Source organism: Colletes latitarsis, chromosome 6, assembly GCF_051014445.1.
Source record: "Colletes latitarsis isolate SP2378_abdomen chromosome 6, iyColLati1, whole genome shotgun sequence".
Taxonomy (NCBI): domain Eukaryota; kingdom Metazoa; phylum Arthropoda; class Insecta; order Hymenoptera; family Colletidae; genus Colletes; species Colletes latitarsis.
The window spans coordinates 19,918,288-19,935,540 of record NC_135139.1 but is presented as its reverse complement, the minus strand read 5'-3'; the positions used below and the strand labels follow the sequence as shown (position 1 = coordinate 19,935,540).

Here is a 17,253-nt window from a genome sequence, read left to right as displayed (position 1 = left end):
TTAAGTTGTTTTCAAGTTCTCGTTGAGTATTTGAAGGGAATGTGTCGTCTAGTAGCTTAGTAACATGATATAGTCCTCTCGACACAATGAGTCATCACGTAGTCTCTTTTTAGGGAAAGTTAATTAGTTAATAACATAATGACTCTGCTCAGTTATGTCGCTCAACCGTCAAACGTTAAGAAAACGTTGTAAATTCGGTGCTAGTGATTTTCCCCTCAAAGCGTGGTCATATGTTACTCTATGGTGTATGACCAGAGGTTACCACTAATGACAAAGATGGCATAGTCGAGCTGAGAAATATGGTTTTTTTAATACGATTTTGGATAATTGAACACTCAGTGGATTAGTATATAAATGGCCATTATAACTAAGTGCTAATTATAGCTGAAGCAACTATTACGAGTAAAAACCTACCATATATTTTAATATGCAAAGTAGGAAATATTAGATGAATTGGCGAAAGGATATTTTCAAAAGCTGGACTAATTTAAAACCATCAAAATTATCTATGTTGTTATTTTTAAATAATAACCCAGACCTAACCCAGCTTTTCTCATTGCTTAGACTACATTACCATGCAATTAAAATGTGGCGCATTTGTAATTCTTTGAATTTCCACTGAGGGGAGTTAGCGGAACACTAACGATCACAGTTAATGTGAACCAAAACACAATCTTTCGGGTCACGGTCGTGAATGGAATTTAATCACGAGCGTGATCGTGATTTTGTGATCACTGTGTTTGCACACTATCTCTACTGGCTAGTAGAGCAATTTTCTAAACGCGTAAACATTGTCGAGTAGTGTCAAAATAGAGAATATGAGACACGTTGTATAAAGAAGCATTGATTTAACTGTGCACAATAAATACTTAACAAAGTACAAACTTTCGCTGTATATTACTTAAAGCACATTTGTCAAGAGATTCAATTATTTCGATATACAAAGTTAACCTGTCTTGTATTGAAAAGATTTAAACGATGTAGACAAGTGAAACAATTTCGTTTGTCTTTTGATAAGAAATACCAAAGTATCGAACGAAGAAAGTACTGTACAAAGTCAGTATAATTTCTCTTCAGTTGTGACTTGCTTTAGCCTTTGGCATACGTCCATTTGAAAGTACAATTCAAATGCAATGAAAATAAACGAGAAAAATATGGTAGCTTTCGCGACTTCGGCAACACCGGTGGATCGTGAAGGTTGGTTAAATAAACGCGGTGAACTAAATCGTGGTTATCAAAAGAGGTGGTTCGTTCTCAAAGGAAATATATTATTTTACTTTGAACGACGTGGTGATAAAGAACCAGTGGGTATGATAGTCTTAGAAGGTTGTACTATTGAATTAGCAGAAGATGAGGAACAGTTTGGCTTTCAAATTGTATTTCATGGACCAAATAACAGAAACTATGCTCTTGCAGCAGAATCCCAGGTAGAAATACTATTATAGTGCCATGCTTTGTTTGTAGTCGGTACAAACATGTGTGCATTAATGTTTTAGGAATCAATGGAACAGTGGATGAAAGCTTTGGCTTGCGCGAGTTATGATTACATGAAACTTATGGTGGCAGAATTACAAAGACAGTTGGATGCTGCGGAAGAGGAAACTACAGTGGTTGTACCTCCCGCGCAATCGCCTAAAGCACCACCAAGACAGCGACATAATCCTTTTAATCGTCCAGAATCTCATCATCGTTCGCAAAGTGTCAGATCTGCTCCTGGCAGAACTGAAAATATTCCACGAACAAGGATAACATTTCGTGAACTGCACACTATGTACGGTAGGAGAATTTTAGCTGATTTAAATGAATGGAGGCATGCAAGGAAAAATGCAGAGGCTCCCTTAATTACTCTTTAACATTATGTCGCGTGTGAACTGTAAATATTTAAATGGGAATCATAACCTTAATTACGAAGTGTTATTAGAAGGTATCTTTTATTTTTTGTAACAAGTTTTACAATCGGAATGTAATGAAATACTTTTGATCATCATTAAGTGATTACAAATTATTATGATCCCTTGTAAGGCAATAATATATTTGTAGATGAGGCACAATCACGTTTTACTTGGCAATCATGCTACTTTGAAAATATGCACAGTTATGCTTAAAATGTAAACGGAAGATTAATCAAAATAACAGTGTATTAACATTATACAATGTTTAAACATTACAAATTTAGAAAAAAAAACTATTATAAAATGAAACACATAACGTCTATTATATGAGTTTAAATTTTATTGTACAATTAGTATAAATAGAAAAGTTTATGAATATCGTTTCGTTTTAATAAAAATACTCAACGCGCAAACGATGTACATAGTCTAGTCTAGGTACTATATGTTGAATACATCCGACTTCCTTCTTTTAGTAAATATTTTATTACAATAAATACCAATATCTAGGGGCAGGAATAGTAGACTACTTAAATTTGAATACTCCTTTCTTTCTCGCGTCACCGGGTAGATGTCTAGCTCCTAACAAAAGTCGAGCTTTATCTTCTTCTTGCGGGGCGGACTCTTCCTGCGGGCCTCTTGGCTTGATCTGTAATTTTTGTTTAATAGCCTGACTTAATATTACGCGTCTAGAATCACTTTTCATAGCCAGAAGTAAATCGAGCCACGTCCATGTGACATTGTGATATTCCAATGTAGGTATTACTAGAGCAAAGTCACGAACGTCTTCTAGATTTTTTTCTTTATTTCCCTATAACGAAACAATCAATTCAGAACGTTTGCCATTATAAGATAAGTAATTTAGATGTCTTCGTTGTTTACATAGATACCTTGTAAGAAACACGAACGGGTACTTCTGGTATTTTTATGTATATAAAAAGTTTATTTTTATCCGCTCTTTCTTTCATCTTTTCAACATCATCTCTTCTTTCAATTGGTACGTAAAACGAGGAATCTCGTTGCGGCGCAGGTGGTTCTTCTATTCCCTCTGGATCTCTCTCGGGAAAACAGAATTTGAGCATGGTGTTGAAAAATTTCTTCGTCAAACCTAAATCAAATCAGAAGTTACAAATAGTGCGATCGACAAATTCTATAATTTTTAGTTGATTTTTGCAGAAAATAGAATCTCAAGTTACCTATCGTTAAAGGAACCACGTTGATCTCGAAATGTTCTTTCACGGATATTCCAGCAACCGGTGCTTTTTCCCTACAAAAAACTCGAAGGGCTCTTTGCCTATCAACGGGCATGTTACTTTGTAATTCCGTGGGTGTCAATACTTCTGTGTAAATTTGATTTGGTAATAAATTAGTCATCCTAACATATCCCAACTCGAGAAGATGCTCGACTGAGTCGTCGGTTTTGCTAGTTTTGGTGTATAAGAAATTGGTTAAGATAAGGTCAGCGATACCCAATTGTCCATCTGCGTCCGTCAACCTCCATTGGGCATGCTTGAAACAAATTTCAGCCACCCTCGCAACCGCTGCTGGTTTATCCTTTAAAGTAGTCGAGGCTGTGGTGGGGGCGGTGGTTTCTTTATAGCAGCTTAACATTACATCAAGCTCTTCCGCCTTTGCACTGAGTTGTTCCTTGCACTCGAAAACTCTCACTTCCAATCGTTCCATTTCTGCTAACAACTCAGGACTGGATTCATCCGCGAGAGCTTTTTGCACCAAGTATGTTTCACGTTCCAATCTTCTTAATTTCGCTACCAATCCGCGCACGGTGTTCTGCAATTGTTGAATCGGTCGTTTCTGATCCTCTACCGAGTGTAGTTGTAATTGAAATCTCATTCTCTGCAATCGTTCCTTTCTCCTTGGTTCGACGTAAAGCAATAGATTGTTCACAATATCTAAAATCATAGCGTATTGCAGGGAATTCGTACAGACATCCAAATCGTGATGCATTAACGTGAATGCATCAGCTGCCGAAAGTTCTTTTCTTTCCCATAAACTGACTTCTTCTCTTGGAGGCGGAGGAACTTGATCTATAGATCCAACGTCTAGCACCTGGCCATAGCCAACGTAGAAAAATTCACATTTGCATCTCGAGACGATTCGTTGGAGTTGGTGTTGCGGTCCGCCGCCACCACCAACGGTTTGACTCACAACACCGCCTACGCTCTGTCCGGAACCTACCAGTGCTGGTACATCCGGTAAACCAGCTATCACAGTTGAATCTTTTTCCTTAGGTAAATTTAACAATTTTGTTAATTTTAGTATTACCGTTGTCAATGGATTCTGTATGTATTAATTTCTGTTTATTTAGTACCTGTATGTTGTCCAACGTTAACCACATTATATTATCGTCGATATTTTCGTCAATGTTGGCACTGACGGTTGCATAATATTGCATGCATTCCAACGACCCGACCCACGTTGTCTTTGACACCAGAGTTCTCTCCTTCCATACTGGTTGATGAATTCTCTGCAATATTTCAGCCTTGGCTGCGGATAAAATCACGTAACCTCGTGTTTCAATACCTTTCAGCAATACTTGACTGTTTACCAAGGCAACTGAAAGAGACAATGCACAATTACAAGTAAGGTAAATTGTAATGATAACAATGATAAAGAGTAAGGGTAATAATAGAGCTGGCCATACTTAGCCAATTTTTGTGCAAAACGTCGTCTTGATGACACGCTGCCAATCCGCGCAATTGCTGACCTCTCGTTTGTACCGAAAGATCGTCGCTGAACGCGACCGGCTTATTCGCGGCTTCGGCTATCAGTCTTTGCAACATCCCGACTGCCTCCCCCTGTTGCGGTTTCGTCGCAGACGACGAGCTTATTTGCGCTGCTGCGTTTTGCGACTCGACGGCTCTTGTTCGATTCTTATGCGCTGTCACAGAATTTTCTCTGTGGAATCCTTTCAGAGCAGCGGTCGAAAGATTTTTCTTCAGCTGTTGAGTTTTTATGAAGGAATCGAAAAGCGCAAAGGCAACGTCTCTGTTCGTTTTTGTCCAAGCTCCCTTCAAATCGTGCACGACGAGCCTGTGCGTAGGCGTGTCCCCTCCGCTCACCCCGGTTACCATTGCCTCTCTGCCGTAACTGACACGAGCCACGCTCAAACAATAACACTTCTCGACCGGTTGTCGCAGCGAAGCACTCTCCTCGTCCTCTTGGAGAGCGCTCTTCAGCCAAATCTCCGCATCGCTGAGCTCGCAGTTCATGTAGACCACCGACCATTCCGCTCGCGGCCGATGTATCAAACCGTCGCCGATCGGATGCAACGACAAGTTGTGCTCAGAGCTACAAGCCACCCTGCCGCCAGTCACCTCAAATCCGCGTTGCATTGCGAACGACATCCAATAGCTAACGTGAAATCGATGGAAAGCCAAAGTCAATCTGACTTTTCTGTAATGTCTGCTAAGTTGCTTCTTCCGAGGTCTGATGTTCTTAAAAAGCGGCCCTTTCCTCGTTGGCCTCGTCGCTCCGGACAGAATGAACTTGAGATTCTCGAACCATCTTAAAGTGCTCCCGTAAAGTAACGCGGTCGGTGCGCTTGTGAGTGCCGGAGACCCGGAGATCGGCTTTGTCTCGAGCGAAAGACTGACGTTTAAATTCTGCGATCGAAATGCCCTGAACGAATCGTGCTCCTGGTTGCTCGAATATTCCGGAAGCCGATCGGCGGCGCAAGGTATTGCGGCATGATGATCCCTGGGGTCGCCTAAGCAAACCCATGCCAACTTTATGCTCAAACGTACGTTCGGTAGATGAAGCAATCTGCAATCGTCGTATTTGCTCGCCGTGCGAACGTAAACGTCCAGATCCCCTTTCACGATAATCTTTCCCTGTGTCCAATCCAGTTCCAGCCCCGACCATGTCAGTTCCATCTCTTCCGTTGTGTTGTACGGATCTAGCGAACCATGAAGCAAAACCGTCAACTGTTTCACGCAAAGCGTTAATCTTCCGTGAAGAGCCAGTCGCATTTTATCCCAGAATGGTAACGGAGGACTCGGGTCTCGCGACGGATGGAGTATTTTCTCGAAGCTGAGATTGCACTGCGCTATCACCGGTTCCCAACACGGTCCAAAAGCGTATCGAAATTTATCGATATCCCAATTCAGATCGTGATAATATTTCAAGGACGTCATTCCTCTTTCTACAACGATATCCTTCCAAGGCGCGCCGATCTCGATTCTCACGGTACGCCTTGCTCTCGGCGGTGCCAGGGCCTCCGCGCCAGCCAGTCTACCCCACACGCTTAAACTTTCAACTAGTAACAACGGCTGTGGGAAATCTCGTAAGTGTAGCTTCCATTCGGCGCATTTCAGGCTTATTCCTCTGACCCAGAGCGCGCTAAACTCGAGACCATCCTCGGGCCAAGGCGTCTCTGCGTCCATTTCCCGGAGAGCTTTTGTCGCATTCTCCATACCGTCGATCGACGGATCTGCTAAGATCAATATTTCGAGATCTAGCATAGACCACGCGAACAATCGCGTTCTCGCTGGGCCAGCGCGCTGCATTTGCTTCCATCTTTGCACGTAAATCTCGGCGTTCTTCTTATTTAAACTGGCATATAATTCTTCGACTTTATCCTGGGGCAGTAACAAATGAGCACGACAAAGCTCTTGAACTTTAGCATCGAGCATCGCCTGACGTTTCAAGCTTTCCTTGTACTCGTCCTCCAAAAGCTCGTAATTGTCCCGCAACCGTACCTCGAACGGGTCATCGCTCACTTCGAATACCCACTCTTTTATCTGCAATCGTGTAAAATGATTTTGGTTTTGTATTTATCTATATACATATAGCACGAACTGTAACTCCTGCCTTTTATTACTTCCCCCGAAGAATGCTTGGCTAAAAGAACTTACCTTCAGAATCAAATCGCGCGGTAAACGCTTTTCTTTTTTCCCGCCCGAAGCAGAATGAATTTCCTTCAACCATTTCCTTATACTAAACAATTCGTTTTGGATAGCGTCAGTGAACTGATGCTCGTATGGGAAGCAAGCCTTCACCGATTCGATGTTAAGCACCCAAGTCTCGTTCCAATCCAGAACAAAACCCTCGTTACTTTGTCTTTCTATTCGTATTTCTTTATTTTCCGATGCTTTAACAAGTTCGAAACCCTCTATCATAATTATGTCGGCCATATCTAATGTAGCGCGAACATAATTTAACCTCCATTCTCCTTGCGACCAACGCAACTGATCCGACGAAAGTTCCAGAAAGTGTTTCGGAGATATATCAATTGACAAATTAATACCACCGGTGGCCAGTATATCCACCACCCGTTTCTGCTTTTCAACTTGTTTGTCTGTGAACAAAATTTAGATCGGTATAAACTGTACCGTGTCTCAACCCACTACTTGTATTTCGCTATAAACAATCGAAATGGCGAAAGAAACAAAAAAAGGAGTGCACGGTACCTTGAACATCGATCGGTGATGCATCTTGACCTATAATCGATCTAAAATCTACAGACTCTAGCCATAGCTGTAGAAGTCGAAGATGTAAATTCGGACTCCAGGCTAAATTGGTACCATCTAGACTAATATTTATCGTTTCGGAAGCGACAGCGCCTTTACATTTTCTTATAGCTAAAAATGGATGAACTAATGCTTGTGCGTGTTGACAAATAATCGGCTCGTTTTTATTCAGAGTTATCGCGCTCACACCTTCCGCTACGGCTACAAGCCGTTTTGCACTGTGCTCCAAACTCGCAGTGTCCAAACGTGCCATTACAGATACTGTAAATAAAGAAAAACTTTATGCGACAACCCAAAGCTACTGATACATTTATACCCCGACGAGTTCAGATGTCTGCTCCTGAGAGATAGAATGGAAGTTGAAACACCATATACATATATTTGTGGCAAGTGCGTGCTGCTGAATGTATCCTTCAGACGCAAGCATCTCACTCGACACGGCATACATTTATTTTAATACGCATATATATAATACGTACGATTATTTTCCGCGATAAAAAATAAATTGCAATTCGTAATTTTGAGATTCAATTGAATAACGTTGTCCGATTCTCGGGTCTTCTTCATTGTTTCAGATTTTCTGTACCTTTGACAACATCTAAAATAATCAAACGTAGTTATCGGAAATATCAAGATGTGCTTCGGATATTTGCTCGAGGCGGTTGTATGACTTACTTAAACGCCTCTTCAAGAAATCTAGCAAGTTCTAAACTCCATTCAGTTACGAGAGCGTCTACTGCAATTCCTATAGCATTGGTACGCGTTGTAGCTAACAATACTCCGATAGACAGAGGTGTTCCCCATCGATGGGATGTTTCCGCGGTAACGGTACTGGAACCGTTTAAAGTACAATATAGAGATTCCACTACTAATTCCGTATTCCAACCATCGGTCGTGTCTATCGAATTAAACGACTGCTATTATTATCTTCGTTCGAATTAAGAAGCTTGATGTAAAAACACATCACACCAATACCTGTAAGCGTATTTAGAGAACATTTCATATGAGCTACTCCGCACGAAACTTCATCAACATCCAATAACTTGACACTTAAGGAGGAATCATAAAATTCGGTGTTCACCCTTACATCTAACCAAGGTAATTTATTTTTTAACGTTATACTACCGACAGGTCTTGAAATTTCATGATCAGTGCTGCATAATATCGTCTCCCAATCTTTATGATCATAAATAATGGAAAGATTATTGATTTGAGTAGCAATTTGCAAAACATTCTGTTCCACCTATGTAAGTAATATTATATAAATCAAACCGACTTATTAGCAAAGCAAATAACATGCAAACGATATAACGTGTAACATCGTTTATTACCTTTGAATTTATTAATAAGGATCGCAACGTCAAAATAGGAAGTTTGCTACGAACAGACAGCCCGTCCAAATTTAAAGTAAGGTTTAACTGTGACGCACATGGTTGAAATTTTGTATTAATTTGAAGACCTTTCATTGTACCTTCGAAACCAAGTACTACGCCATCTTCTCTACCCGTGATTATAGAAGTATTTCCTACTTTCAGCATGAAATCCTAGATATTTTTAGTTTGTATTTAATCATATTAATAAGACCTATGTCTCCTACTACTGAGCGCCAGCGAACTATACCTTCGGTATAACCGGTGCTAATCGAGCCAATAAATCACTGGAAGAATCGACGCGTGCATCAGAATACGAAGATGTTGCAGTTAATGAGCTTCTGTCTTTGAAGAAAGTAATTAGACCTGCTCCTCCAGAACCCTCTGTCTGCGTTATTCCGATGTACAATTTCTATAAATTAGATCCTGCTTGATTCCAATTTATTCCCATTTCAAAGGACAGTTGTTCAGGATCGTCCGTTAAGTGCGCTAAACACAAATAGCTACCATTCAAAGCATTGAGCTGAATTCTTGGTTTGCCGTATAAATGTCGTATTACTCTATAGCTTTTGTAATTTGCGCATAAAAACAATTAAGCTGTTACGATGCATGCAAACGCTGTAAACAACATCTCCTTACCTCTACAGAAAGTTCTCCTTGCGCTTTTAAAGTAGCTTCCGCAGTACCGGCAAAGAATACTTGTGAAAGACACGCATCCGACGCATGGCGTAACAATTTCATCGCGCCACCCATAACGGCTGCAGACGCAAGAAGAGTACGAGCTCCATGAACAACGCTACCATCCAAAGTGAGACTTTCTGCGCTCCCATTAGCAAGCCAACCATTACCCAAAACCAGAAGACTTAGATTTTCTACGTGCACAGCCATAAACTAGAAAATTTTAGAGTGGTCTTAGTTAACATCTAGAAATTGCAATCATAAGATTGAAGCAAGAATTAAATAACTTTTATAAAATGATTTATATGGTTATACGTTTCACACACTACTAGCCAAACTAATGGCAAGTGCAACAAATTTGTTAACAGTGTGATATGTTTTCTAGCAAACATACCTGTACAAACGTTATAATTATGGGTGGAATATTCTTATTCCTAAAATCCACTGGGTGTTTGGGTTTCTTTGTCACGCATGGAATTTTCATTGGGACATCCTTATTAATTCTAACGTCTTTCATGATAACTGCCAAAAGTTTTGCTACATCGCTGCTAAAGAGACTGCTACGTATACTGATTTCTTCAACTTGCTGAAATTAATTTTAATTTGTAAAATTACGCTCGGTCGTATAGCAATTTTTTAACGCGTCGATGAGTGAAAAGCATTTGTAAAGAGTAATATTTCATAACAACTTACCAACGTAAAACCATTTTTAGAAACATTTACGTCCCGAAGTATAAAATACAGTAGTGAAATGTGGCCGACTCGTAGATAAATTTTGTATCGTCTCTTCACTAGCCATGCTAGAAGTCTCGGTATCACCCTGATAAACGAATTAAATAAAATACTGTATTTTCGACTATATATAGAAATTGTAATTTTGTATAACTGTTAACCTTACCAGGTGAAAATGCAGTAGAGGACAAAGCAAATCGTACAAAAGACGATTAATCCAGTCATTTTTACGAATTACATAGCACAAAAGGAGTGCAAATATATTCATTTAACGACATAACAATTTTCGTCAAAATGATTCAACAATTAGATTAAATGAGAACAGCAGCGAAATTACTGAAACGAGCATTCATGATCATTAGTGAAATACTGGCAGCTGACGAAACAAACTATTTACGTATAGGTATGTTTCTAGTTTTTCCTTTGAACTCGTCGATATATCGATCTTACGTTTTCGATACTGTCTCAAGGAACACGAATTTTTTCAACCATGTTTAATAGTGACGCGAACGACACAGGTTTTACATAAGTTACGAAAAACTACAGTTATCTTTAAGTATCGTTAAACTTTAAATACGTTTCTAGTCATCTCGTAAAGCGGAGCATATTTTACTTCAGTTACACTAGAGTGTGTTATAATTTAAATAAAATCCCTGGGTTAACCTATAAATTGGACGCAAGAGTAAGGTTAGTCAACATATTTTATCTGTAAAATAGTGCGTTTTAAGATTTAAACGAATGCGATATGTGACGCAACTACTTTTAATGGTTTACTCGTGATACGTTCAAATGTAAACAAATTAAGTGACTGACTTTCTGTTAAAAAATTAATATTAAGTTAGTTAAATAGTGATTAAAACAATATAAGAACATACTTTTATCGTTTCGTGTACACTATGTTGAATCGATGTAAAAACGTAGCTTTTAAACTAATTCGCATGTGAAATACAAATTACTATGCGTATTCACAGGTAACCTTTATTTGAAGTTTAACAAGCTGTTATATGTGAATAAAAAAAATACGGTGTAAATTAAAAATATAATAATAATAATAATAATAATAATAGAATTAGTCTTCTTAATGAAATCGTTCGTAATTAAACGAAAAAGATACAAAACATAATAGTTGTGTATCTACGTTGCAATTTGCAAAACTATCGCTGAACGATAAAGTGCAGTTTTGCACATAAGAATGTCGAATTTTCCACGTGTCAATAATCCGAAAGAAAATTATACTTTTATCTCGATACGTTGCACTATTCTAGACACAAAAATATCGGAACACGGTTGGTAAAGTTGGTAGATATTTACGATTCTGCATTTTGTTCGATTATCATAAATACGTGTATTCCATATTGAATCGTTCGAAAAGTCTACATCCGTGTTGTGTTACAAAAATGGAATATGTTTTGGAGAAAAAATCGTCAAAGGGAAGGTTAGACCACAGTTATAGAAAACGTGAAATAGCAACGTTAAATTTCCGAAAAATATGACGGAAGTGGGGAACGTAAATAGAAGAGGGTAAAGAACGATGTTTACGGTAGGTAAGAAAATAACGATTTATGCAAAAGGTCGAGATTCGGAGGAGAGCAATTATCACTATTGTGTCTAGATTCATGGAAAATTCAACACGTATTTTTAGGGTCGTTTACGCGACTACGTTGCCATGCGAGTATCGATTCGGCGAACTAACTCGTAAGTCGCAAAGCGCGTTTCGTCGAATGGGACATCTGACCGAGTTTTCCCGAGACGTGTCGAGGAAAATCGCGATGTCGCGTCGCGACTAGTTTTCCGGCAAGCGGTCCCGTAGTAACGTCGATGGTCGTTTAATGGTGAACAAGTGTAAAAACGAACGAGTCCGATAAGAAGCGCAGATAAGGAATAAAAGGGACGAGACAGTGATGGGAGGAACAAGGAGAATAAGAATTTCAAGAACAGGAAGGAAAACGTCGATCGGACAGAGGTGACAGGTTGACGAGGAGAAAAGGGCTGAACAGATTAATAGTGGATGGGAGCTGAAAGGGCGGCTCGTTATGCGAAACGAAGCCACGAGCGACATCGTATCGAGATGGTGCTCGGGCCAAAATGCGTTCGTAACACCGGAACGCAGAAAGTTTAGGCGCGTGCACGGATTACAGTTTCCGTTGCATCCCCAACAAGTGATCGGCTGGATAGTGATTCTGGTTATTGTGATAAACACGTTTGCAGTTTTAACGCCGCTTCTCGAGACGAGTTTACGTCCGGTTTTCTCGATTTCGATAGCAGCGATTTTTTTTACGCATCTCTGTTCTCATGTGACCGTGCTTTTGTTGGACCCGGCGGATCCCCAAGTCAGATCTCAACCGGCGAACAAAGTTGTACCGGAATTCGACAGGGCGAAACACTCGCGCGTTATCGAGAATGGTCGGTGTCACCTTTGCAACATAACCACCGATAGCAAGAGGACCAAGCACTGTTCGATATGCAACAAATGCGTTTCGCGGTTCGACCATCATTGCAAGTGGCTCAACAATTGCATCGGAGGTAGAAACTATTTGGCCTTTCTTGTGTGTCTGATCTCCGCGATACTGGCGAGTCTGTTCGTCGCCGGCCTTTCTGCGACGGAATTGTTGCTGTCGTTGGTCCCCGATCGGATCGCGAACGCGAGTATGGAGAACGCGACCGGTCCTGGCCTATCTATCATCCCAGTTTCGGACACTGGCTCTATAATCCTAATATCCGCGATCGGAATCCTCTCTGCGATCGCGGCGGTGCTCCTGATTCATTTGTGCTTCTTTCACGGTTACATCGCTTGCCTTGGCTTGACCACGTACGAGTACATACGGAACAAGCGAGAAAGAAACACGGTCGCAACAGCCGTCGCGGCGGCAGCCGCCGCTGCTGCTACTGCCACCGCCGCTGCCGCTGCCGCAACCGCCGCTGCCGCCACTGCCAGCGCTACGGTCGCTGCCAATAACATGGTCGCGGACTCTAACGAGAACGCACTGCCGGCTGCCATAACGAAAAGCGCAGTTAACGTTCCCGAGTCAACGACCCGACTCAACGGTTTTCGCGGGTTCGTGTCTGGCCATAGAACCGCTGCATCTCTTCGAACCGATACGAATTCGTGTTTCAGCGGCGACAGGAGAATAGACCTCGAAGGGGAATCTAATCGAGTCGCAACGGAAATTCGATTCGGTCGTCGAAACGACGAACGGAATAATTTTCGACTTTGTTTCACGTACAAACTCCAGTCGACCGTTAACGAAACTTCCATAGAGTTCTCGTCGCGGATACCGGCCGACACGGCTCGTGACCAATCCACAATCGTGTTCCGGGATTCGGTCGGTGTCGTCGGGTCTTCGACGCCCTCGCCGGTTTCCTGTTGCTTCGCTGCTGCTAATTCGATAGCCGTGCGATGCCGTTCGACAAATAGAACCGACAAATCGAAGAAACGACCAAGCAACAGCGAGGGTTCGCTCGAGTCGGTCCATGCTCCGACGAATTCTTGCGAAACCGTGGAAAGAATAGGAAAGTTTCTGCGAACGTATCTGAGAAGAAACGGTCGTCGACGGTCGTCGAACGCGAGCGCCGTTCGCGCATCGAAAAACAAGGTGGTTCCTAGCACCGACACGGCTCGACCGGAAGTCAAGATGGAAGACACCGTGCCTGTCGCTGTTCTCGCTTCCGATCCCACGAAAACATTTGCGGTCTCCGTTCCGCGTCCACCTGCCAAACTTCCGCCGCTGCGTTCGTTGACCGGACACCCTTGCGAGCATATTCCGATTCAAACGCGGAAAGTGGTGGGATCGTCGACGATGAGGAGACCCGCGACTCACATCTACACCCGTCCTCGACGGACTTCTTCCTTCCGAAAGAGGCCAAGATTGAAAGCGAATTCACGCGTAACGCAATCCATACAGCTCTCTCCCATTTTGGAGTCGGATTTGTCGAAATCCGCGTCGCCACGATCATCGTGTTCCCTTCTTTCTCTTCGTTCTACCAATTCTCCTCAGTCGTCCCGCATCGCGCGTTCCTCGTCCCCTCGATTCGATCCGCCATCGTCGAGAATGTGATTTCCATCGCTGCAACCGACTCCTATAATTTTGTATCTCGCCCATCGAGGCTCCCGTGCACCGTATAGCTTGGACTTTCGATACTCGATTCGTCGTGAACATGAAGCTTCAGCAACTGTTCGATGCGTTCTTGAGGCGAACGAGTTCTATCTCGTATACGTAAACGTGAATCGTTCGACGAGAAAGAGTGTTCGCGTGACCGTTTTCTTTGCGCGTGCTAGTTGCTAATCTGTAAACGAGATAGATCGCGTGTGCTTGTGCACTCACGGCCAATTTCCCCCCCCCCCGTAGATGACATCGATTTCAGCGAAATCGTTCTCGACCGGCCAGGCTGTCGATCCTAACGAACCAAAGGCGGACGATAATATCTGGGAAAGCGTGTTGGGTTCTCCGCAGTACATAGTTGCGCCGATGGTCGATGCGAGCGAGTTAGCCTGGAGGCTGTTGAGTCGACGGCATGGAGCGCACCTTTGCTATACACCGATGCTTCACTCATCGGTCTTCTGCAGAGATCCCAAGTATCGACGTGAAGCTCTTGCTAGTACCGACGAAGATCGGCCGCTGATCGTTCAGGTATAAAACTGCATGTAAATAAATTTGCTTTACGGCATATGAAATTTTACGAGACAACAGAGGATTGCATAAATTTTCAAACGATTGGTTTTAATACGTATTAAATTGGATGGAGTTTCTGCAGTCGTCGTCCTGTCTGGCCCTTATTTACGTGCATTCGTTTGTTACAGTTCTGTGGCAACGATCCAAGCACCTTGCTGGAGGCGGCACTTTTGGCCGAACCGTACTGCGACGCGGTAGACGTAAATATAGGTTGTCCCCAAGCTATCGCAAAACGCGGACGCTATGGTGCTTTTCTTCAGGATGATTGGGATTTGCTGCAACGAATCGGTTCGTACAATAAATTGTGGATAGTATTGAAAATCAAAGTTCCTTTATTAGTATTTTAAGATATTGTGGCGCTGCTCTGCTGCGGGTAGGAACTTAGAGTATTCGTAGGACAGAAAAGGAAAGGAGGGCCTGCTAGTGGACTTATCAGTAAGGCTTTCTAGCAGGCCCTGCCTTAGGCGATTGGGATATTGGAAAGTCGGTTGAGTATACTATATAGCAACCGAGGGGTCGGTCGAGCGCTTGTGAGAACGCGACCCCCCTGGTGACGAGCATGGGAGGCGACGCCACAATATAATAAATTATAAATTTTACACTTCTTTGTACATTTCCTTTTATCTAATTATATTTGTCTTACTATAAAATGTTACAGTAAGCACCTTGAGCAAGGGACTCCGTGTACCTGTAACTTGCAAATTACGAGTATTCGCGGAGATTGAGAAAACCGTGCAGTATGCTCGCATGCTCGAGAGCGCCGGGGCACGATTACTCACCGTGCACGGACGAACCCGTGAGCAGAAAGGTCCGTTAACAGGTGTAGCGTCTTGGGAACACATCAAAGCAGTTAGGTATAAATAGCAACGAATAACTGATCTGTGTTTTCTCTATCCAATCCATTAGTACTTTTCTCACGTTCATGATCCTTCCTTGCGAACGTTAGGCAGGCCGTCGCGATTCCAGTATTTGCCAACGGCAATATACAATATCTGCAAGATATCGAGAGATGTATAGAGGAAACCGGTGCGAACGGTGTAATGTCGGCGGAAGGCAATCTTTATAATCCTTACATATTCGAGGCCTGTCAACCGCCTAGCTGGGAGCCAGCGCTTGAGTATTTAGATTTGGTGGAACAGTATCCAACTCCAGCTTCTTACGTTCGTGGTCATCTCTTCAAATTATTCCAACACACGTATGTATTGGCTTTGTCGGTGCGATCGATTTTGCTGCTTGGCAACTATCCTGCGCTATTTTTGCTACTTGTAACTCGCGAATGTTATTGTAAATTATATATTGAATTGTGTGTTCAACGTTCTTTTAACTGGAGACTAGACTTTGTTTAGCAGAGAATAAAGAAGAGAGGGAGAATTTAGCCAGAAACTCTACCATGGAATCGTTTAGAAGCGTCGTGTACTCTTTAAGGGATCGATATCTACCGTACCACGAAGGACGTCTGACGTGGCAGGAAGAAACAGCCGGTCTGTATGCGACTGTGTTCTTTACATACAGATCGATTCAACGAATCGATCAACAGTGTTGTGCATTGCCTTTTCTTTCTCTCTCTCTATCCTTACAATAGTTGTTATTGAGGTATTTGTATTTTCGTTTCAGACTATAACTTGAAATTACCACCGTGGTTATGTCAACCATACGTACGGAATTCTCCGGAAGAGCAGATGCAACGGTTAGAGACGGAAAAGCTCGAGACGGTTAGTTACGTAGAACATTTTCATTTTTCACTACTGAAATTTTTATATACCTCCCGCTCCTACCGACTGTTCCTAATTTTTACAGAAAAACGAAAATGGGAAGAGAAAATTTAAGGACGACGATGGAAACGAAGTATCACGAAAACGTTTAAAGAAGCTTAGACGAATAGCGCGTCGTCCCAACAGGCCTGCCGTTGTTGTAAAAAGAAGATCCGTCTTGTGTTATGATTGTCCGAATCCAGTAGTTAGTAGAAATTAACTTTAGTGATTCTATATTTTCTAACATTTCTAGTTAAATGAAATTATTTTATTCGTTCGCGTTCCTTCGTAGGGTCTTAAGTGCATTTACAAATTGTGCCGACAATGCTGTCGAAACAAATGTTTTACGGAAAATCTAGATTGCACTGGACACGGGAATTTAGCTAAAACCAGGAGACAAATGGCGATAGAATTCGCTGCGAAACGGGAAACCATCGATAATACGATATGACCGTGTAAATAATAAAATTTAAATAAACATGTGAATATGTACGTATATGCGTATAAAAATTGCATTTAATTTAGCATCTCAAACGCGTATCTTCCGAACTTCGTCTTGCTAAATGATCGAGTAAATTGAGTGATATAGCGACGATATACAACACAAAATAATTGTTATAAATAATTATTCTGTAATTATATTATTCTATACAATACTTTGTCGATGAGTGTCT

General features: G+C 41.8%; 4 protein-coding genes and 1 long non-coding RNA gene across 9 annotated transcripts; 3 read left to right on the top strand and 2 right to left on the bottom strand.

Moving 5' to 3' along the window:
• Window positions 1-208: 208 nt before the first annotated feature.
• Window positions 209-2,139, top strand: LOC143342436 (sesquipedalian-1). Of its 2 annotated transcripts, XR_013079805.1 has the most exons (3): window positions 209-1,427; window positions 1,497-1,924; window positions 2,041-2,139. XR_013079805.1 is itself a non-coding variant. In XM_076766316.1 (2 exons), the coding sequence occupies exons 1-2, from the start codon at window positions 1,134-1,136 to the stop codon at window positions 1,851-1,853; spliced, it is 651 nt and encodes a 216-aa protein (XP_076622431.1). In that variant the 5' UTR covers window positions 211-1,133; the 3' UTR covers window positions 1,854-1,932. The 2 variants fall into 2 exon arrangements, 1 of the variants encoding a protein (XP_076622431.1); XM_076766316.1 differs by lacking the exon at window positions 2,041-2,139 and having other exon boundaries at window positions 211-1,427; window positions 1,497-1,932.
• A 259-nt stretch (window positions 2,140-2,398) lies between these two features.
• On the bottom strand, window positions 2,399-10,548 carry Hob (bridge-like lipid transfer protein family member hobbit). Of its 3 annotated transcripts, XM_076766275.1 has the most exons (16): window positions 10,325-10,543; window positions 10,120-10,246; window positions 9,821-10,012; window positions 9,388-9,639; window positions 8,999-9,160; window positions 8,710-8,922; window positions 8,354-8,621; window positions 8,054-8,276; window positions 7,858-7,976; window positions 7,319-7,639; window positions 6,764-7,206; window positions 4,552-6,649; window positions 4,219-4,463; window positions 3,086-4,133; window positions 2,780-2,997; window positions 2,399-2,700 (listed from the first exon to the last, which is right to left on the bottom strand). In XM_076766275.1, the coding sequence occupies exons 1-16, from the start codon at window positions 10,381-10,383 to the stop codon at window positions 2,416-2,418; spliced, it is 6,273 nt and encodes a 2,090-aa protein (XP_076622390.1). In that variant the 5' UTR covers window positions 10,384-10,543; the 3' UTR covers window positions 2,399-2,415. The 3 variants fall into 3 exon arrangements, with proteins under 3 accessions (XP_076622390.1, XP_076622392.1, XP_076622393.1); XM_076766277.1 differs by lacking the exon at window positions 9,388-9,639 and having other exon boundaries at window positions 10,325-10,542; XM_076766278.1 differs by lacking the exons at window positions 2,399-2,700; window positions 2,780-2,997 and having other exon boundaries at window positions 3,664-3,799; window positions 3,906-4,133; window positions 10,325-10,548.
• Window positions 10,549-10,620: 72 nt separating this feature from the next.
• On the top strand, window positions 10,621-17,030 carry Dus1 (Dihydrouridine synthase 1). Of its 2 annotated transcripts, none has more exons than XM_076766300.1 (9): window positions 10,621-10,845; window positions 14,505-14,786; window positions 14,957-15,116; window positions 15,487-15,682; window positions 15,775-16,023; window positions 16,164-16,309; window positions 16,443-16,540; window positions 16,626-16,784; window positions 16,872-17,030. In XM_076766300.1, the coding sequence occupies exons 2-9, from the start codon at window positions 14,505-14,507 to the stop codon at window positions 17,028-17,030; spliced, it is 1,449 nt and encodes a 482-aa protein (XP_076622415.1). In that variant the 5' UTR covers window positions 10,621-10,845. The 2 variants fall into 2 exon arrangements, with proteins under 2 accessions (XP_076622415.1, XP_076622416.1); XM_076766301.1 differs by lacking the exon at window positions 10,621-10,845 and adding an exon at window positions 12,624-12,681.
• LOC143342426 (uncharacterized) lies at window positions 11,673-14,507 on the top strand. Its single transcript, XM_076766290.1, has 2 exons — window positions 11,673-11,698; window positions 11,801-14,507. Exon 2 carries the CDS (start codon window positions 12,192-12,194, stop codon window positions 14,211-14,213), a length of 2,022 nt encoding a protein of 673 aa, XP_076622405.1. The 5' UTR covers window positions 11,673-11,698; window positions 11,801-12,191; the 3' UTR covers window positions 14,214-14,507.
• Window positions 15,098-16,039, bottom strand: LOC143342437 (uncharacterized). The gene is made up of 3 exons (XR_013079806.1): window positions 15,902-16,039; window positions 15,608-15,820; window positions 15,098-15,516 (listed from the first exon to the last, which is right to left on the bottom strand). It is a non-coding gene; the product is annotated as an uncharacterized LOC143342437 (long non-coding RNA).
• Window positions 17,031-17,253: the final 223 nt, after the last annotated feature.